The 21,355-nt window shown below is 35.6% G+C and overlaps 3 protein-coding genes across 8 annotated transcripts; all 3 read left to right on the top strand.

Annotated features, from left to right (window-relative positions):
• The first annotated feature begins 3,059 nt into the window (after positions 1–3,059).
• On the top strand, positions 3,060–8,342 carry LOC112756367 (zinc finger CCCH domain-containing protein 32). 3 transcript variants are annotated; one of them, XM_025804935.3, is made up of 7 exons: positions 3,060–3,797; positions 3,929–4,071; positions 4,538–4,600; positions 4,766–4,885; positions 4,979–5,266; positions 5,356–5,667; positions 7,422–8,342. In XM_025804935.3, the coding sequence occupies exons 1-7, from the start codon at positions 3,704–3,706 to the stop codon at positions 7,797–7,799; spliced, it is 1,398 nt and encodes a 465-aa protein (XP_025660720.1). In that variant the 5' UTR covers positions 3,060–3,703; the 3' UTR covers positions 7,800–8,342. The 3 variants fall into 3 exon arrangements, with proteins under 3 accessions (XP_025660720.1, XP_025660721.1, XP_025660725.1); XM_025804936.3 differs by having other exon boundaries at positions 3,208–3,797; positions 7,415–8,342; XM_025804940.3 differs by having other exon boundaries at positions 3,236–3,797; positions 5,864–8,046.
• Positions 8,343–12,096: 3,754 nt separating this feature from the next.
• On the top strand, positions 12,097–16,042 carry LOC112757978 (BTB/POZ domain-containing protein At1g03010). 4 transcript variants are annotated; one of them, XM_025806523.3, is made up of 4 exons: positions 12,097–12,469; positions 13,606–13,672; positions 13,879–15,090; positions 15,307–16,042. In XM_025806523.3, the coding sequence occupies exons 1-4, from the start codon at positions 12,249–12,251 to the stop codon at positions 15,886–15,888; spliced, it is 2,082 nt and encodes a 693-aa protein (XP_025662308.2). In that variant the 5' UTR covers positions 12,097–12,248; the 3' UTR covers positions 15,889–16,042. The 4 variants fall into 4 exon arrangements, with proteins under 4 accessions (XP_025662308.2, XP_025662309.1, XP_025662311.1 ...); XM_025806524.3 differs by lacking the exon at positions 12,097–12,469 and adding an exon at positions 12,481–13,514; XM_025806526.3 differs by lacking the exon at positions 12,097–12,469 and adding an exon at positions 13,199–13,521.
• Positions 16,043–16,705: 663 nt separating this feature from the next.
• Positions 16,706–20,752, top strand: LOC112756378 (uncharacterized). Its single transcript, XM_072220353.1, has 4 exons — positions 16,706–16,724; positions 17,255–17,617; positions 19,652–19,758; positions 20,359–20,752. The coding sequence occupies exons 1-4, from the start codon at positions 16,706–16,708 to the stop codon at positions 20,365–20,367; spliced, it is 498 nt and encodes a 165-aa protein (XP_072076454.1). The 3' UTR covers positions 20,368–20,752.
• Positions 20,753–21,355: the final 603 nt, after the last annotated feature.

Below are 21,355 nucleotides of genomic sequence, written 5' to 3'. Positions count from 1 at the left end.
AAAGATTTTTAAGAAAGTCGGAAAGTCAAGCTCTTGGCTGACAAGTTGGTAGATCCTCATTAAACCCCAAGAATTGGGATGAAGCTGGGTACGGACAACTCGGCGGTGGGATAAAACGTCCATTTCAAAATCAGAAAAGGGAAAGGAACCCCCCAAACGGGTGAAAAGGCAGTCGTACATGAAAAAAAAATGAGAATCAGAATCAGCAACCCTCCCACAGCAAACCCGGTCCTCAGGATCCGAGGCCACTAATTCATACTTGGGCTCGTCAACCTCAAGACTACAAATCCTATGATGGGTACGAAGCTCGGTTATGAAGTTAGTATCCACTAAAGGTTTCTCATTAAGTACAGAATCATCTACCCATCTCAAGAGGGTCTCAGGGATACGAGAAGACATTTTTTCAGCAATAAGGGAGTGTATATAAAATCAATAAAACCTACAAAGAAAAATAAAATCATCAAAAACAGGGCTCCCAAAGACAAGACAGTTTCTTCCGAAAGCAAATAAGAAAAAGAATCACCAGGCGGCAACAGAAACGATTTCTACTGAACATGCAAAAATCCTAAAGTCTCGCATAGCAAATAAAGGAGCGGTAAGGGCATGAAATTTTCCTCAAACACACAAGCGCACCAAGTAGGAATAAAGAAAGAACTACACAAATGACAGAGGAAGATGAAGAAGAACCAACCTTCTTTGTAGGATCAAAAGAGAAGCAGTCACGGCGAAAGAAAACGGCAATGCACCCGCGAACGAAAGGCCAAAGAAAGTTTTTGAGCAAAGAAGTAAGATAGTAGGGAGAAAACTTCAAAGAGGAGATGAAAGGAAACAAAAAAAGAAGAGGAAAAAGTATTTATAACAGACCAGGGGCATAACAGTAAAACGACGCGGTCATTAAAGAAACACGCCGTTACCAATATAACTGCCCCCACGTGTAAATACAGAATCCCAAACAGACACGACGTTTGATTAGACGCAACGGTTGAGGAATTCAAAATCACGTCGGTTTTAAACTAAAATCACGTCGTTTTCCAATTTAAATAAACCCGAGTTTAATCAAATACTTGAATCCAACTCATGACTAAGAGATTGGACTCGAGTAGGGGCACTGTTCATCTCCTGGCCCAATATTATGGCACATGCCCAAGTAAGCTAAAAATGCCCAATCCAAAGGTTGGCCTTTACCACCTATCCGACCTCTTCAAAGGAGGTCGGGTTCGACATAGGCTCCTCCGCAAAGAGGACGGGTTCGACATGAGCTGGCAGATAACGCTTATACAAATAAGTAACTGCCCCCTAAAATCTCTCATCCACTTCTAGAAGAGATATCTCAACAACTCTAAAATAAAGAGACGGTTATCCACCTTCAGAAGTGGAACTACTCCAACGGTGGTTATTGGATCATCACCTATAAATACATTGACACACTCAGATAAACCTAAGTTCCAATACTCTAAACCTGCTTAACTCCTTGCTGACTTAGGCATCGGAGTGTTATTGCAGGTATCACCCCCCATTCCTTCAAACACACAACTCGGACGGTGGCTCCCGAACGCGAATAAGTCGGAGACCACCTTCCTCTAACGTTTGGGCCAATCATTCAAGCCCAATCTACCTATTTTAGGTTACCTACATAACAAAAATGATAAAATAAAAATCACTATTAAATTTATAATTTTTATTATATATAAAATTTTTATTTTAATTTATGAGTGTTTAAACACTTAATTTTTTTTATTTTCTAGTTTCTAACCAGTCAAATACACAAGGTAAATTAATGTGAAAAAATAACTATTTTTCATTAATAAATATAAGAATTACACTTAACAATTTTTATTTCCTCTCCTTACTTGAATGATGAAAAATAACTTTGATGGATTTATTAAGAAATTGGCTTCTTGTAGGGGGGTTGGTGCATGATTATGGAGGTTTGTTTAATGTTTTATGGTAACATGGTCTTTGAATCAAAGGACTTGCTCAATAACATTAGTAGAATTATATGAAATGCTTTTTTGGTCATTATGAATATGTGAATCACTTATTAGTTTTAAAATTATTATAGAGTTGAATCCATGTGTGCTTAAATTGAACTGCCGATATAAAATATCATATTTCCATGAACAATTGAACATTCTTCGCTGGTTTAGTTAGCAGAAGAACTGCATAAGTTGAGAATTTCAGCTGTCATTTGTCAAGTATGTTCTTAGGCGACAAGATTTGGCTTTACACGATTGCAAGGGATATAAGTATATAACAATGTAACTTTCTTTTCTTCCCCTTTTTTGACCTATGGGCTGATAACTAAAATTACAAAACAAGAATAAGAATTGAACGTAGAATTACAATGTATGTTGTAATCTTTTAACAAACTGAAATTTAAAACGGTTGAAACTGAAACCCTATTTGCAAATACTTTTCCTTTTTTTACATATTCAAATTACTTGACACCAGCTGAAGTTACAATTTATGAACTTCTAAAAAAGTTCTTAGCCCATACTGTTTTTTTCTTTGGTAACTTAGCCCATCCAGTCTTAAAGTCTTCACATGATTCACCTAGTCTAAATATTTTTTTTTTAAACAAACGAGCTCAACACAATAAAATAAAGCGATAAGAAGAATTAAACACAAAAAAAAAAATCAAAGTGTTAACCGAAAAAAAAAATCAAAGTAAAATAAATTTTATCTCTAATAATATTATCTCTTATATTACCATCAACAACAAAAAAGATCCACACTACTCCATATTTTATAACTGACTATATGTGAAAATTGTTTTCAACACCTACTTCCTTTTTATGAACTTCTCAAGAAATTCTTAACCCATACCGTTTTATTATAAAGTCTTTATAACCCCATGATTCACCTATCTTATGCTCTAAATATCCATCAAAGTATAATAAGAATCTTCTCCTGTATAAATATAATATAAATTAAAGAAAAAAGGAGAAAATAAAAGGACAGCTCGGAATGAGGTGGTACAATTTAAACGGACCAGCAAAAAGTAGGAGGCTAGGGTAAAGTTGAAATGACAAATTCATCCCCCATTTTCGAACCGAAATATCAAAGCCCACTTTTGTCACAGCTCACCCCACACCAACCAAATCAAAACCCCATTCCGTTGCCATCGCCCATCATTATTACCCCGCAGGGATATTCGCGTCATTTCACCACAGACTAGTAGTGTCGGTTACACCTCCTCAGCCCCTTAAGTTTAAACTAAACTATTCCCCCGAATATTATCATTTTCCAGGTGCGCCATTTGGCGGGTACGCACCCAAAAAAAAAAAAAAAAGAAAAAAGAAAAAAGAAAAAAGAAAAAAAAGGAAAAAATGGAGCTGGAAAAAAGCCTACACCAGACCGTACAGTCCTAGAGAGAGAGAAAGAGAAAGCACACGAAACACACGCTCCGTTACAGTCTTAGAGAGAAACAAAACCCATCTCTGTCCATCTCAGTCTCTCTCTCTTTCTTTTTCGGATTCGCGACGCAAACCCCAGCGGCTAAGAGAGCGGACGTATCCGATCTTCTTCCTTCCCTCTTCCTTCCAGAACATTCTAGAACCCTCCACGATCCCCGTTCTCTGTAAAGCACACAGCAATAACACACGTCCCTATCTCTCTCAGACTCTCACTTGTTACACTCTAAACTTGTACATAAGCTTCTCCCTAAAAAACAAAAAGCAGAAAGAAACAAAACCTGGCTTCCATGGAGCTTTACGGTCGCAACCCGGGGAGGAACGGGTCGAACCCGGGGAATCAGCCCGAATGGCGCTCGCCGGGCCCCGATACTGGCCTCGAAGGTTTTCCCCTTTTCAACTCTTGGTTTCGCTTCGGGTCGAATTTTTACTCCTTTTTGTCGGTTTTGTTAGGGTTTTGTTAATGTGGGAGTTAGGGTTTGGGGGATATGGCTGATTTTGTGGTTTGGATGCAGAATCAATGTGGCAGTTGACTCTGGCTAGCAGCGAATCGTACCCGGAGCGACCCAGTGCTCCGAATTGCGTGTATTACATGCGAACTGGGTACTGCGGATATGGTGCAAGGTGCCGTTACAATCACCCTCGTGACCGTGCTGCGGTAACATCTTCATTGTGAATCTAAATGATGTCTGCATTAGGTTGGATTGAAGTGTCGCACTCCTATCTGCATTAGTTCTGTGGTTCTCCATAGTGCTTTCTTTTTCTTTTTAAGTTATAGCTGAGTTTGGGACTTAGGATTGTGTGCTAAAGGGTTAATGTGCTGTTATTAACTTAACATTGTGATTCTATTTTCTTTTGTGGTAGGTTCCCTTTTTTTTTAATGAACTATTTTTCTCCTTTTTGTAATTTTAAATGTTAGTTGTGATTTTTAGAGTAGGAATGATGTTTGGATTTGGAATTATTCAATGCGGACTGAATGCAGTTCAGGTGGAGCAAATTTGTTTCCTGTTGCATAAGTACCACAAGATCAATCTAGATAACTAATATTTAATTTCGTCTAATCTTAGTAAGAATCATATGGTTGCACAAGTGTATAAATATGTATTAAATCAGTTACTGCTCAGGTTGCTGCGGCTGTAAGAGCAACAGGGGAGTACCCGGAAAGAGCAGGGGAACCTCCATGTCAGGTATATATATTTTTTTTCATTTTACTTGCAATGTGAATCATGAAGACCTGAACTTTCTTGTTTTTACATTTCTGTTGTCCCAGCCTCTGATGGGATCCTTACATTATTATCTTTGTAATAATCATCCGCTTGTTATGTTGATTATGTGTCTCTTCTGGTGAGCAGTATTATCTAAAAACTGGAACATGTAAATTTGGTGCATCCTGTAAATTTCACCATCCAAAACATGGAGGTGGATCTTTGAGCCAAGCACCGCTAAATATTTATGGATACCCATTACGGCCGGTTTGAGTCTTATCCCTTTTCTTTTCTTTCATTTAACTGATAGCAAATTATGCAATGGCTAAACCATACCTGTCACTTTTATTTCCACAATAGGGTGAGAAAGAATGCTCCTATTATTTGAAAACGGGGCAGTGCAAATTTGGTGTGACTTGTAAATTCCATCATCCTGCTGCTGGCACATCATTGCCGGCTTCTGCACCTCAATTTTATCAACAGGTGCAATCTCCTACGGTTCCTCTGCCTGACCAATACGGGGGAGCATCCACAAGCTTGAGAGTGGCTAGGCCTCCTATGTTGGCTGGTTCGTACGTTCAAGGGGCTTATGGTCCTGTACTTCTTTCTCCAGGAGTTGTTCCATTTCCTGGATGGAGTCCTTATTCGGTGAGATAAAAATACTCTGTGTTAGAAAGTTATTTATTTTGACTTTTCTTGAGTAGTTACTTAATGGTGGTGCCATTAAATTGGAGCAGGCACCTGTTAGTCCTGTGTTATCTCCTGGTGCTCAACCTGCTGTTGGGGCTACTTCTCTATATGGAGTGACCCAATTGTCTTCATCAACATCAGCTTTTGCTAGGCCATATACTCCACTGCCCTCTTCTATTGGCCCCTCAGGCAGTGGTCAGAAGGAGGAAGTTTTTCCTGAACGTCCTGGCCAACCTGAATGCCAATACTATCTTAAAACAGGGGACTGTAAATTTGGATCGGCTTGTCGATATGATCATCCACGGGATAGGGGTGTGACACGACCACTCCTCAGCCCCATTGGTCTTCCTCTTCGTCCGGTAAGTACAGTTACTCATTTGATTTGACTATTTTGTTTAATTTATCGCCTCAAATTTGTCCATCTCATGTTATATGGTAATAATGTATTTTCAAGTTATAGCTTATGATGTTCTATTTGTTTTTTTTATTTAAATTTAAAATTAGTTGTTCATATCTTAGCTACCTTTTTTTTTGGCACCTGTGGCAATTTCACAGTTGTAGGCCTCAATGACTTATTTGCTTAATCTACTCTTTTGCCTGGAATGAACTGAAGACTTGGAGCCAAGTGTTTTCTGAGTCATCTGATTAGATATAAATTCTGTAGATCTTGGCTCAATTATATTGCATTAAACATGCGGATTTGTACTTATTGTGGTTCTCTGATGTTTTGCTTCCTTCAACATTTGTTGATTTTTCTTCAGGATATTTCGCGACATAATTGAATCTATGTATTGTACGCTGATCATGAAATTTAAGGGATTTATTTCTTCTCCTTTTTGAACTATAGTTTCCCATATAAGAGGGTGAAACATGCATATGGCTTGGAGAACTTTATGAAGTATTTACTTTTTATTTTTACTTGGGGCATGTATCTTGGCAGTTTGTTTGAGACAAATAAAATACATGCCTGGGGCAAAGCTACATTGACATCTAGTGTCTGTATGCAAAACGCATGACCCCCTATATTTTTAGCTATTCGATAAAGCGAAGATGTTAATTAAAGATGTGTGTTTTCCTTCTCTCGCTATATCAGCTGATATTGTCATGTTAAAAAACCACTTCTCTGATTCTGGACAGCATTGACGTATGCTGAATTCCTGTTTTGACCATTTACTTGTGTCAGACCACAGTTTTTTGTTGTGTTATGCATATCTGCGCAATGAACCCATGTTTGCAAATGACTTTTTGAAACATCTTTATGTACTTGTATGTCGAGCTGATAAATATTCCAACTTAGGCTATGACACCGGGACTTATTGATTATTCTGAGAAGAAACTTATATTAATAGGATTCGGAATAAGAAGTCTCTGAGGGTATCGAGTACCCATGTGTGGCATTTAAGTCATAACCCTGATGTCAGTTGCACAAGGTCAAACTTGATAGTGATAGGAATCAAAAGTAACTGTCATAGTGCTATCAATGATGAATAAAGAAGATGCTATCATTTTTGTAATTCCCTGCTTATATTGGCTTCTCAAGATATCTTTTTAGCTGTAGTATTACTGGTGTTCAGGGATAGGAATCTGATTGAATGAGTTAATATAATTCTGCTATTTTTGGTTTTCTGATAACTATATAGGTAGGTATCATCTTTTGATGTAGGACTTCTTTTTGTTCATTTATTCCTTTGTTTTAATTTTTGATTGTTGACATAAGTGAATCCTTTGTTGATTACTGTATTAGACAGTATTAGTATGACGAGTTCTTTAGAGGACATGCTGTTTTTGCTTCATACTTGTTTCCTTTCTCATTATAACCATAAACCATTCAAATCAATAATACTCTCTCTCTCTCTCTCTCTCAAAAGAAGGTTACTTAATAGTTCTTATTGATACCTCTTAAGTGCATTGGATTTGTTCTCACTTAGGTAGTCTTACATAGTTTGAGATTACTAGTAAAAAGCATATCTAATTCTGCCTGTTCCTTTTAATCCTGTTGCAGATGTTTTAATAATTTGAGTTACTTGTTTCTGCATGATAATGCAGTGCAGCATTATAATTGATGCCCTTTCGTTGGAAGTTTTTCTTAATCAATTCCTTTTCTAGAAAACAGGGGGTTCAACCTTGTGCATTTTATTTGCAAAACGGGCATTGCAAGTTTGGCTCCACATGCAAATTTGACCATCCTTTCGGGCCTGTGAGATATAGTCCATCAACATCTTCCCTGACTGATGCACCAGTAACTCCATACCCCGTTGGGTCTTTGCTGTCTACCCTGGCTCCTTCCTTAACATCCTCAGAGCTTCGGCCTGAATTGATGTCGGGGTCCAAAATGGAATCCTCCTTTTCAACCAGAATGCCTTCTTCTGGAAATAGTCCCACTACCTCTGTCAGTTTAATCTTTTCACAAGGTGGAACTGTCTCACTATCTGATGTGCAACTCTCAACTCAGAGTTCTGCCCCTCTAAGCACTAGCCGAAGCACCAGATAGGAAAACGATGAAATACGTTTAGCAGGCTAATTAATTATACCAATGGAAGAAAAAGGTTTTTCCTCATTAGCATTGAATGTTGTTTCATTAGCCTCTATTGCTTCTGTCTATAGTCTCATTGAATATCTAGTTCAAACTACTCCAAGTTCCTTCCAGTGTTTATAATTCACCAGCGTAGGCCATTCGAATTATGTTCATATATTATCTAATTATAATATTATTATGTGGAATAAGCTTCAATAGAAAACTTGATATGGTGTTTTCTTTAATGGTCTCATGGGATAATGGTTTTGGTATGTGTACATTTTACTGAGGCATTCCAGATACTACCCTACACTGCTGCAAAATGGCGGTTCCAGTTACCTTCCTCGCTCGAGAAGGGAGAGCGACTGTTGCTTTTAGTATTTTTCTGGGAACACAGGGTAACCCTATGGCTATGGGGGCCTTTAAAATTAGTGAAGGGTATTTAATATTTATTCTTAGACCAGTAAATGTGTTGTAATTCTAATTTGTTAATTAATTTGAAGGTGTTGATTTTAGTTCTTTCTCCCTTTTTCCCCTTATGAAATTTTTAAAAATTTATATATATTTAGACTTATGATATCATTATCATATTAATTTAGCTGATAAATATTTAATTATATTGATTTTTCTTTAGTTAATAGATGCTTTTATTAACTATATAAATTAAATATTTTTTGGGTTGGGTTAGTTAGGGTTAAGAGATTGTAATACCCACACAACCCAACCCACTAATTAAATGAATGGGTTGCGTTGGAAAATCTTCAATCCATTCAACTCGGTCCACGGACAACCGTAGTCGAAACTAATATTTTAAAGCGAAATCAATATTTTGTAGCTCATGATTAGATAAAATGACACTTTCTAATTAGATATGTTAATTTTCACTTGTCTTTTAAGTTCCAACGGAATTCCAACCCCCCTCCCTCTTTTTTCTATTAGTAATTAGTTGATTGTTCTTTTAAAAAAGAAGTATACCAATAAATGAGGAATCAAACAGAAAGTACCTGTTGTAAATATTTAATCCTGTCTTACCATTTGACTCTAAATAAAGCTGCTCTTAGTTCATAGATAATAAGTTGAAGATTTACAATGTTACTGTAAAGTTTGTAACATAAATAGGAGTTAGGACCACCTGCCAGGTGTTCATATATATAATCATATTTCTTGGATGGAATGGCAATTGTTGGCTGTAAAGCCTGAAATGTTGATAAATAAATTGGTGACACACTCTAGAGCATAGAGTAAAAAATTTAACTAGCGCAACATAATATGCGACGAATCATTTTTACATACCTAAATTTTTCTTTTCCGCACCAATATTTATGTATTTATCAGGTTTTGACTATTGATGTGATATTCATCTAAATTCTTATTAAACGCTATAACTTAATTGAGTTGGATGTACATAAATATTCAATTTTTACGTGTTCAAATATTAAGAATTCCAAGTCCACAACCATAGAAAATAGAAAGAGTTCAATTAATAAGTTGGTTTTTTCCAATCAATATCAGTTAATTTTTTATCATATATTTTAAATTTTAAATTCTCCAAAAAATAAAAATTATTACAATAAAATTTGATAATATTAACTAATTAAAATCTGATTCTCTATTATTATTCAAATAAAAATATATCTATAGTTTGGTATCAAATTATGATATGATTACCTAAGCGGACTATTCGGCCATTCAACAAAAGAAATTGATGGCCTCATGATGACCACCAGATCGATGCAGTGTGAGACCATGATTCATCTAGCAGTTGTCACATTATTAGTAATTGTGATAGCTACACTATCATGAGTTGTGTCTTTTATTTTAATGCATACTTGTTAGTTGTTACTTGTTTACCTTTTATTTGGCTCAACATGATGTACTAATTGGTTGTCCATTGAGTCATCAGCTCCATTATCATACACTATATATTATTATGCATCAAAGTAATTATTATTATTAGAGAAAATATACCTAAACAATGTAAATGTTAAACAACGTTTAACAACAGTTTAAAAAAGAAAATTTAAATTAATTATTAAAATTAAATTTCCAATTTATTAGAATAACCAACTTTTTAAATTTTAATTATTAGGGTTAGACAACATAACCTCCTCTTAATATACCGTTACATCACATTCTCATTTCATTTCAACCCACTTCCGCTCCTCTACTCACACCGTCGTTCATCCCGGTCCTCCTCCGTCGTTCAGTTCGACACTCCTCCACCTCCACCAGTCAACCGGACGCGCCTCCCCTTCCGACGCTCAGCCCAACGCGCCTCTCACCCACCGCCTATCCACTGTTGCTGCTGTTTTTACGCCACTCTTCGTTCTCCTCCTACGAGGTCAGCAAAGGTTGTACAGTTTTACTCTCTTAATCATTTCTTCTTCTTCGTCCAATCCTTCATCTTCATCGGTTGAAGGAGCAGGAGCAGACCAGCAGTGTTAGTCATTGAGTAGTTTTCTACATCAATGACCACTTGAATTAGTGGTTGCGTGGTTTTCACTTGAATCGCTAGAGAAGAACCTTCATCCTCACTGGTGACCGCCGCTGGTAGTTATTGAACCGTTGAAGGAGCAACAGCAGTGTTAGTCGTTGCATCGTTTTCACCACGGCCTTTCAGTAAAATTATTTCATTGGCCAGTTCAGGATGGTCATTTTAGTAAATATGCAGATGGTTATTTTAATTCTTATGTGAATGGTTATTTGATTGGATTGAGTTTAGTTATATACAATTAAAATATGCTGGATGTTCAATCACAAGGTATGCAGATGATTATTTTTATCCTTAAGCGGATGGTTATTTTTACTAGGGGTGAGCGACACCAGTAACGGTGTATGGCAAGCCAAACAGCGACGATGAGAAGAAGTCCAACGGCACCGTTCGTTTCCGATCTAGAGGAAAGCGACGTCGATGAGGGTTTTGTTGACAAATCAGCGGTGGTGAGTAGGATTTCAATGACGATGATAGAACTAATTGGCAACCAAACAACATGACAAGAGTTAGAAGGAGAAGCTAATGCTTTAATAAATTAAAGTATAATAAATAATTAAAATTTTTAAATTATTAAATAAAATTTTTTTATTAAATAATTTAAATAGAATATATTTTTTTTTAATTTGATTGGGCTAAATTTCCAACCCATTATTTACGTTATTCAAAATTTTCATTATCTACGGAGCCGTATTACATGCTTCGTAGTTGTTTTCCTGAGCATGCTAGTTGATCTTAAAGCTATGTCTTAAAGAATGTGAACATTTTAAATATTGGAATATTTTTGTAAATAAAATTATACACCAAGACTTACGGGTCATCCAATAATAGATAGTATATATATTAATAATTAAAAAAATGCAACATGCATGATGCATAACCTTCGAGTCATTAAATATTGCAAGATGAACAATACTTTTCACAATTGTAATTTATTCATGTATTTAAGTTGGTCTACCTAGTGTAAAGAGCAACTTCAATGGATATTTTTTAGGTATTGACTTTTATAGTAACAAAATTAATTTAAAATTAAAACTTTAGTTGAATAAAATCTTTAAAATAATATTGATATTAATAAAGAGATAATGTATTATTTAAAAAAAAATTAATAAAATACTGTCATTTGTATATTCATTAAATTTATTAAATGAACATTATAATTTTGTTATATAATATTGTTAAATTAAAATGAAATCAAGTATTTTAATGACGAATTTCACATTAAATTTTAAATTAATTTTTATAATATATAGTCCATAAATATTTATATAGTATTATGTGAAATTCAAAATAAAATAAAACTAAAATCGAACATTGGAGATATTCTTAGCTTAGCTTGTGGTTCTCATTATGACTTGTAATAATCCAACTATTATTTAAATCCGAGCTACTTTAGTGAGCTTTACATATATAAATATATGATAATATTATTATTTTTGCTAATCTTTTCATGGTGGGTAGCTTTAGCTAGCCATTATTATTATAACTCTCAAAAGCACTATAATATTCTTGCACATTCTTACGATTCATGTCAAGAAAACGTTTGATAGTATAAAGGTTAAATTACTAGAAATTATATTCGTACCCCACTTTTTAGTTCACTTTAAAAGTATATACTTTCTTTTTCTTTTACTGATATAAAAAACAAATCTTTTGCATTATTATTTTTCCTTTAAATACTAAAACGAAAATGCATACACAAACATATAACATTTTTGTTATTGACAAAGTTGTCACATTCCTAGTCCTTTTTATAGGCTTGCATGGCTTCATGTGATTTTCACTTCATCACTCACCACAACTTTTTATTACAGACAGAGTGAAGTGGTCCTCAACAAAAGAAGAATAATGTAAGAAGAAGCAGACACGTGTTTCTTTTATTTTTCATTCTTCAATTTATTATCTTCTTATGTTACTTTAACTGGCATAGATGTATGGAATTGGATTGTTATAGGGTTATAGCATATAGTCCCATTCACATGCAGAGTGACAATTCCTTAGTAGGGTTGGTGCTGCTGCAGTGTTATTATCAAAATACTCACAAGTCAAATTTGTTGGAGATGGGAGTTGTAACTGTTGGTGAATTGAAGCCTAGTATTTCTCAAGGGAAAAGGACCTTTCGTCCAAGTTCAAGCATAAGACATGCCAATGAATGGTAATAATAATAATAATAATCTTCTCTTTGCTTCTTAATCAAGTTTTAGTTATTTTTTGCATTTAAAGTGTGTGTTTGCAATACTACATGTGTGCATTTATGTACATGAATGAATAATGGAGGGTTCATTAAATTTTCTTGTATGTGCAACCATTTTTCACAGACCTTCTAGTAGTAGTTCTTCAGTTCATTAGATTTGTTCAAAGAACAATACCAGAATTGGTTATAATAGAGGGTGAATTTTGGCAGAATAGTATAAGAGCATAGGTAGTTGGAACCTTAATTTTTGTTTTGCCTTGTCCTGTCTCTTCATGCTTTAATTGTGTTTGTTACTGTTTAGTGCATTCCTTCAATCATTGTACCAAAAATCTCTCATATGACTTGGTCACAATGAATCCAAATCAATGTCAGAAAACAACATGTGAGGCATTATATTGATCCGATTGTAATTGGTCAAGCTCTGATCAGATATTGACCTTGATGTAGTAATTTACCAACATGACAGCGGTTTGGCGCTGCATGTTTTGGTGAATGGTTTCAGATCTTTTCATCATGTTTTGCTTTTGTTGAGGACAATAATTACGTTTGTGCATCAATTATTATTCTTATGTTTTATTATCTTTAGGCCTTAAATGAACGAATTTGATAATAATAATTATAATGATGTGATAATAAGATCTCACCGACTATGTGGTAATAAAAATGAAAATCTTTTGGCTGTATGTGGAAATAGAACAGACAGCCATAGACATCAACTTATTTGACCATACTATAGAATGGCTCAAATGATTTTCCATCTTATCTTTAGGATTCAATGATTTGCATAAATGGGTTCCACGCAATGACACAACCAACCATGCAATATAAATTCAATATTGGAACTTACCTTATCCTCTGCAAAATTTAGCCTTGGGGGCCTATTCTATTCCAAGATTTTGATATTGGAAGATTAGATTGTTTCACTTTTTTCTTATAAGCATTCATTAAATTGCAAAATACAAGCTACACAAGAGGCTCTTTCAAGGTCTATGGTAATTTGGTTTTGGTAATATGTATGCCTCCACTGTTTGCCTTATATTGAAAATTTCCACCCCTATATGATGCAATGATTCAGCTAGATTTGTTGTTTCTTTCAGGCCAATATCTGAAGTCTCTAGTGATCTTACTATTGAAGTAGGAGACTCAAGCTTTCCACTTCACAAGGTATATCCTTATTCTGCCATGCTTATAAATATACATAATTGATCATATATATATCCTTATTCTGCCATTCTGATATGATGAATTTTTAATGGTTTCAAAGTTCTCCCCATGTAAAAAAATGAAAAATAAATCTATTGTTATGGACCTATATATTTAGGTTAATGTTTAAACAATGAACTAAAGTACTTGGCAACAAATTTTTGCAGTTTCCTCTAGTTTCTAGGAGTGGAAGAATCAGAAAACTGCTGCTAGAAGCAAAAGATTCCAAGGTTTCACGCATAAGTCTCCAAAATGTGCCTGGTGGTATAGATGCATTTGAGCTAGCAGCTAAATTCTGCTATGGAATAAATGTTGAATTCACTCTCTCAAACGTTGCCAAGCTACGTTGCATAGCGCATTTTCTAGAAATGACTGAAGAATTTGCTGAGAAGAACTTGGAGACTAGAGCGGAATCATATCTAAAAGAGTCAGTGCTACCAAGCATACAAAACAGCATTAGTGTTCTTCACCATTGTGAGACTCTTCTCCCAATTTCAGAAGACATTAACCTTGTTAGCAGGTTAATCAATTCAGTTGCAAACAATGCATGCAAACAACAACTTACCTCTGGATTGCTAAAACTTGATCATACTTTAAATTCTAAGACAATTTCAAACATGGAACCAGAAACTCCCTCGGATTGGTGGGGGAAATCTTTCAATGTTCTTGGCCTTGATTTTTTCCAGAGAGTAATTTCTGTGTTGAAATCAAAGGGGCTAAAACAAGATATGATCAGTAAGATTTTGATAAACTATGCACATAGTTCACTACAGGGGATTGCTCTTATTAGGGATCCTCAAGTTGTTAAAGGGAGTTTACCTGACTTGGAAGTAAAGAAAAAACAAAGGCTGGTCGTTGAAGCCATAGTTGGATTACTCCCTAATCAATCAAGGAAGAGCCAGGTTCCAATGGCATTCTTATCATTCCTGTTGAAGGCTGCTATCGCGGCTGGGGCCCCAACTTCTTGCAGGTGTGATTTGGAGAGGCGAATCGGCCTACAACTCGACCAGGCAATCCTAGAAGACATACTAATTCCGGCTAACTCGCTTCAGAACACACACAGCACAATATATGACACAGATTCAATCTTGAGGATTTTCTCAGTTTTCCTTAACCTTGATGAGGAGGACGATGATGATGATAATGATGGTGGCTGCTTCAGAGATGAAAGCCAAATGGTGTATGACTTCGACAGCCCCGGATCTCCAAAACAAAGCTCAATCCTCAAGGTATCTAAACTGATGGACAACTATCTTGCTGAAGTAGCATTAGACTCAAACTTGTTACCATCAAAATTCACAGCACTTGCAGAACTACTCCCAGATCATGCACGCATAGTGAGTGATGGACTCTACAGAGCAGTTGATATCTTCCTTAAGGTAAGAGAAGCAGAGAATCCCTTTTCTCCATTACTCTTAATCATTCCGTAGCTTAGTCAAAGATGTCAAATTATCTAACAGTTCTTGATTATCATCTTTACACAAAGAGATATCTTTATATGGTTAATTAACATCTATTGTCCATGGCTCAAACACATGGCGTGCGTGTTAGAAATAAAATCATTCATGTACTAATTAATTAGTCTCTTGTTATAGGTTCATCCAAATATAAAGGATTCAGAGAGGTACCGGTTATGCAAAAGCATAGATTGCCAGAAACTGTCTCAAGAAGCATGCAGCCATGCAGCACAGAACGAGAGGCTGCCGGTGCAAATGGCGGTTCAAGTGCTTTACTTCGAGCAAATGAGACTGCGAAACGCGATGAACGGCGGAGGACACCACCACAGCAACAGCTTCTTGTTCGGCGGCCATTTCCCTCAGCGGACGGGAAGCGGTGCCGGAAGCGGCGCCATTTCGCCGAGGGATAACTACGCGTCGGTTCGACGGGAGAATCGAGAGCTGAAGCTGGAGGTAGCGAGAATGAGGATGAGGCTGACTGATTTGGAGAAAGACCATGTTTCCATGAAACAGGAGCTTGTGAAGTCACAATACCCCGCTAACAAGCTTTTCAAATCTTTCACGAAGAAACTAAGCAAACTCAATTCTCTCTTTCGTTTAAGCACTAGTACTTTTAAGCAATCATCATTTGGTGCCAGTAATAATAATGCCAAAGGTATCGCTCATTCAGAAACTCATCGCTTTCCTTTTCCAAAAAGAAGACGCCACTCAGTTTCATGACTGCAATGTATATAGTATGCATAAATCATCATTTTCTAATTTCTCTCTCTTACTTCGCCTTCATGTTGCTGTTTTTTAGTGATGGGTTTGTTAGTAGTTGTTACAATTCTGAAATACGATTTTAAATATATGGAAGATTGTCTTCTTGAGTTAAGTTTCGTAACAAATGAATATGACTTACAAATCACTTTTGTTAAGAATGAAGGAGCAGAAAAGAAACAAAAAATAAAAAATTATAAAGATCACTCTTCACTTCTCACACATTTATATTATGACAACAACTCCTCACAAATTTATAATATGTAAAGAAAGAGATTATTTTTTATTTTAAATTTTAAACCTTAAATCCTCAATTTTAAATTAAAAAAAAAAAAAAAGTTAAAAAATAATTTTATAATAAAAAATTAATTATATTGATTAATTAAAAATTAGTTTTATATATTTATTTCATAAATTAAATTATTATATATGTAAAAAAGTGTATTTTTTTTAGACAAAGTAAAAAATGTATTTCATCTTGCCTTGCAGACATAATTTTTAGAAGCAAAAAAATAAATAAAGGGAAAAAAATGCATAGAGGAATTAAAGGGGAAAAAAACCCGGTGCCATTGGTAGCCACTTTTTTTTTGTCATTGTGTGGGTCGAATAACCTAGCTCAAACAGAGATACATCTGTAAATATTGGTGAGCAAATTCACTCCTTCAAAATTGAACCAACTCGGTATCATTTGCCACCATCACTATCGCAATGGTTGCTATGATACCCAGCTTTCTGCCTGCTGCATCCTCTTCATCGTAATGTTTGCTTGCAGATGTTGATGGCAACTGGTTTCTCCTGTCTGCCTTTCCATAATATCAGTTCGCATCTTCTTGATCTTTTTTGTTTTTGGTCTGGGCCGAATCTTCTTGACCTTTCTACTTGTAGCCACTTGAAAACTAGTATACGAGTTTGATGGGCCATTCTATTTTGGGCCCAATGGCCATTCCTTTTGGGCCTGAATGAGCCACTGTGATTAACTATGGAGAACACAAACCTAGCTCACTCCGAGACAAAAAAAAAACCCAGCTCACTCCGTCTCTAGAAAGTGGAAAGTAATGTTCTGAAAATCAGACCGAACCTACCGGTCGGACCAGTTTAACTGCGAACCGATAATATTAACGATCCGGTTAAGCATGTAAAATCATAAATTATAAAACCGGTAAAAAAACTGTTGAATCGGACGACAACCGGCCGGTCGGACCGAACCGGAACCCGGCCGGTTTACACAAAAAAGGGGAGCTCATTCGTTTCTTTCTCCCTTTCTCCCTTTCTTTCTTTCAGTCAGAGAAATCACCCAAACCCAACCACAAAACCCTAGCACTGTAAGCCTACACCACCGCCACAAGGAGTGGCATACTGCCGCCGTCCGTCGCACTCAAAGTTCGCCATCCGTCATCTAGCTTCCCTCCTGCTCCAAATCTTCAACCCCTGTTCGCTGTCACCGATCGCGGTTGCTTCCTCGAGCTCGGCGTCCGTCGTCTTTGTCTGCTCAGCCGCGCTTCCGTCGCCGTTTGTTTGCCGTTCACGTTCGCGTCTTCGTTCGCGTTCGCTCGGCGTTCACCGTTCGCGTTCACTCGCTGTTCACCGTTCGAGTTCGCGTTCGTCAGGAAGCCACGTTGCTCTGCTTCAAACTCTGCCACCAACCCGCGCGCTCCACTCAGCCGTCGAACTGCTCTCTTTTGTCCCCGCCGTGAGTTCCCTAAACCCGCCACCAGACAATACACTCACACAACACCAATACTCTTCTTCAAACTCTGCAACTTCTGATTTCTATTACAATAAGTAATTATTTGATTTGGTAGTGGTTTGGATTTTTTCATAGACTAAATTGAAGTTACAATAGTTATGTTCTCTTCTCTATCACATTGAAATTAAGCTTTGAATTCTCTTATTTCGTTTTAATTTTACCGCACTCAACATGTTTGATGAAATGCTTTAACCATATTTCTGGTTGGTTTTATAATTTCTAGCTTTTAGAAACTTAGTAAGTTGATTGCATGTGAAATTAGAATAATTGGATCATAGTAATTAGGAAATTTTAGCTGTACAAATAGCATCTTTGCAGAAAACATGTTAGCATGATGATTCCACTTGCATTAGTGTTCTTCTGGTAAATTTTTTAGCTGTTATTGTGAACTTGTTAATTTGCTAATGGTTCTTGTGTTCTTCTGTTACTTTTATTTTTTTATTTTTTTTGTGATTCTCTGTTCTTGAATTTGTTAAGTTGATTTGCTAAATTGTTGGACTGCTGTTGTTTTAATTTGTCAAATTGTTTGGTTGCTGCGACTTAATTTGTTGGATTTTCTATTTAGGTCTTGTTCTTGTTTATTTGCTAAATTGTTGTTGTGTATTTATTGTTTATTTGCTGGATATTGGTGATCATTGTCTTTGAGATTATTTACTATGCAGGTTTAGTGTCATCACTGTTTTGGAATGTTTTATAATGTACTAATGTTTGTTTCTGTTTTGTAATTGCTGGTTGCAGGTTTAGTGTGATTATTGGTTAATGTTTTGGTTTAGTGTTCTCTCTTTTCCAGATTCCCCTTCACCCTGTATTTCTGCATGTTGCTGAATTGGTAATCAATAAATTTGCCTTTTTGCTGTAACTCGGGACTTTACTAGGATTTGTTAAATTTGTTGCTGTAACTTGCATTTGTTGCTGAATTTGTTGCTTCCCAATCACAGAATCAGAACAGAATGCTCAGTCAGTGTTTGATTGATTGGCTTTGCTCACCGATTGTATTTGCTGATAAATTTTAAATTGATAACTTTTAAATTTTAAATTTGCACTGCCTATGTTACTGATTCACTGTTCTTTCTGTGCTTTTTGTTGTTGTTAATCATTGTGATGAGCTTTGTTAAAATTTGCACTGCCTATATTACTGAGTGTTCTTTCAGTGCTTTTTGTTGTTGTTAATCATTGTGGTGAACTTTGTTAAAATTTGCACTGCCTATGTTACTGATTCATCCCTCTCGTCATTATCATTGGCATGAACTCCGAACCAAATCCCCAACTCTCTGGATAAAATTGTAATGAAAGCTTATTGGGACTTTTTCTTCTACTTTAAGGTATGAATCAGGATGATGAGGCCAAGTTTGTGAATACACAAGTGTCAATGGACTATAATATATATTGAATTTGTGACATTAGAAGGGTGTAATAATAACAATAATGGAGTCATGTTACTTGAATATTGAGGTTTAACATTTAAACTCTCAGCTTCTCAGCCCTGTTTGATTCTTCATCTCAGGCAATTGAATCGAATCAACCAGGCCTTCCTTTTCTTTTTCTTTTAGTTGATTCTTAATTTTTCTAATATATGTAACTTTCTGAATCAAGTGGATCAGATTATGTAGTTTTCTTGATTTGGGATATTTTCGAAGATGCATTAGAAGAGCTATTTTATTATTATGTTTGCTATAATAATATTCACATGTTCTGTATGCTTGTGATTGTTTTGGTGTTTACATTTTCTTTCCAAGTCACTTGCTGTGGTTGTTCTCTGGGTTAAGGCTTTGTATGTGTGTGTGAGAATATGTGATAATGTTGAATGCTGTTGCATCTAATAGGAGTTCTTGGAGTACCCTCATCTTTGGTCCTTTATAATTTATTTATTATTTTATTCTAGAACGGTTTTTCGGTTGAACCATCGGTTGGACCGGTTAGACCAATAAACCAGTAAACCAGTTACTAAAGTGGTTTGATGACCGGTCCGGTTTTCAGAGACGACGACGTATTTCAGCGAAAGATCACCGTTGCGTTCGATTGTTGCAGTGTCAGTGAGGGATCATGGGGTTTCGAAGTTCGCTGCCATTTTCCGGGCTAATAAGGTGAACCTCTTTTTCATCCTAATCACAGTTCGTAGTTGCCCCACCCTCTCAATTATGAAATAAGGGTTATTTTAATGTTTATTATCGATTTGGGAACATTGCCTTTATATTTCATAATTACATTAGCGTTGTTTTTGCAACAAATAAAAATAAAAATTGTTCTGTTTGATTGCGATACTTTGTAATGTAGGAAAACTCCTCCGGTTGAAAAGTTAACAGAATTGGAAATTGATGTTGTTTCGTAGAATTTTAAATGTTTAACTTTAACCATTCATATTTCACAAATTGTGAGATTGTATAGCAATGTAATCCTACTTGACTCTTTTTTATTAAAAAGGTTATTGATTAAATTTTATATTTCAAAATTTTTTTGGGGAAAAAATGCATTTTTTTAGTAGAATATAGAGCTGTTTTGTAATTTGCTAAGGGGAAAAAGAGGATCTTCTATGTTGAATTTGTCCCTAAAGTATAACTGTCTTTTAATGGTATTCTGAACCCACTAACTGATTTAAGGGTGCATATTAGAGGAGCCTGATCTTTTTGGTAAGTGGGGGTAATTTATTATTATTTCTTATGCAGACTTGTTTGAATGTGTTACAGACAGCTTGAACAAGAGATGGAAACTGTGATTAAAGTATTGCAGCCTGGACCCTTGGGAATCATAGAGCATAAGTTTTCTGCTGAGGAGATTCGTAAGGCTAATGATACTGTCTCTAAGGCTGTGGCCAATTGGCGAACCAATGCAAATTTGCATCAGAAAAATCAACTTTTGAAAGACTATATTCAGAAGTGAAACAACTTCAAAGTGCAGGCATATTTTGGCTCTTACATGTGAGGATAGTTTTATTTTAGATCCTCTAAACGTTTTTTGAGTTTTGCAAATTCCTTTCTGTACTTATTTATGATGTTGTATTAAACATGTGAACTTTGGTACACATAGCATTAGTTATTGAATCATGTTGACTATTTCACTATAATGAAGATCTTTAGTGAATGAGGAGTGAGGTTAGTCGTTTTTCTTGTTATTTAAGTTCATCTATTAGTTTATTCATGAAGGTATATGATGTTAAAATTAGGTTGCATTTGCCTTATTTGACTAAAGAATGACAAGGAATAAAGTTCTGCTTAGTCGTTTAGGTAGTGATGGCACCAATGAGAGACGATTTAATACACCACTTAGAGCGCCTAAGAGGCATAACTTTTGCGAAAAAATCTGTTGATGTAGGTAGAAAACCGAAGTAGTTCCATTATTTTGTGTTATGTAGTTTTTATATTGGATTTTCTCTATCCATTGATCAAACATGCATAAAGTTTTGGGTGCCTTTGTGTGCTGAAAGATAAAAGAAAGAAACCATGTTATTTTGAAGGAGTTAGATTGGTCGAGTGATTAGTTTACTCGTATACTTAAACAAATATTGGGGGGTTCGAATCTTACATTGTGTATGCAACAGTCTATTGGCCAGTGGCCAGAGAATGGCATGGGAGATCAAAAATGAAAAAAAGCTAATGAAATAATATTTTTTAAATAAGAAAAGAAAAAAAAAAAACTTTTGAACCCAAAAATTATGGTTTTCTGTAGTTTAATTGTCATGCATTG

This window comes from Arachis hypogaea, chromosome 16 (assembly GCF_003086295.3).
Source record: "Arachis hypogaea cultivar Tifrunner chromosome 16, arahy.Tifrunner.gnm2.J5K5, whole genome shotgun sequence".
Classification (NCBI taxonomy): domain Eukaryota; kingdom Viridiplantae; phylum Streptophyta; class Magnoliopsida; order Fabales; family Fabaceae; genus Arachis; species Arachis hypogaea.
This window is presented reverse-complemented; position numbering and strand designations above follow the sequence as displayed.

Coding starts and splice junctions, on each gene's coding strand:
- LOC112756367 (XM_025804935.3), top strand. CDS start 3,704: ATGGAGCTTTACGGTCGCAACCCGGGGAGGAACGGGTCGAACCCGGGG. Junction 3,798..3,928: donor CCCCGATACTGGCCTCGAAG/GTTTTCCCCTTT, acceptor GTTTGGATGCAG/AATCAATGTGGCAGTTGACT. Junction 4,601..4,765: donor CAGGGGAACCTCCATGTCAG/GTATATATATTT, acceptor TCTGGTGAGCAG/TATTATCTAAAAACTGGAAC.
- LOC112757978 (XM_025806523.3), top strand. CDS start 12,249: ATGGAATTGGATTGTTATAGGGTTATAGCATATAGTCCCATTCACATG. Junction 12,470..13,605: donor ATAAGACATGCCAATGAATG/GTAATAATAATA, acceptor TGTTTCTTTCAG/GCCAATATCTGAAGTCTCTA. Junction 15,091..15,306: donor CAGTTGATATCTTCCTTAAG/GTAAGAGAAGCA, acceptor CTCTTGTTATAG/GTTCATCCAAATATAAAGGA.
- LOC112756378 (XM_072220353.1), top strand. Junction 17,618..19,651: donor TGCTCTCTTTTGTCCCCGCC/GTGAGTTCCCTA, acceptor TCCGGTTTTCAG/AGACGACGACGTATTTCAGC.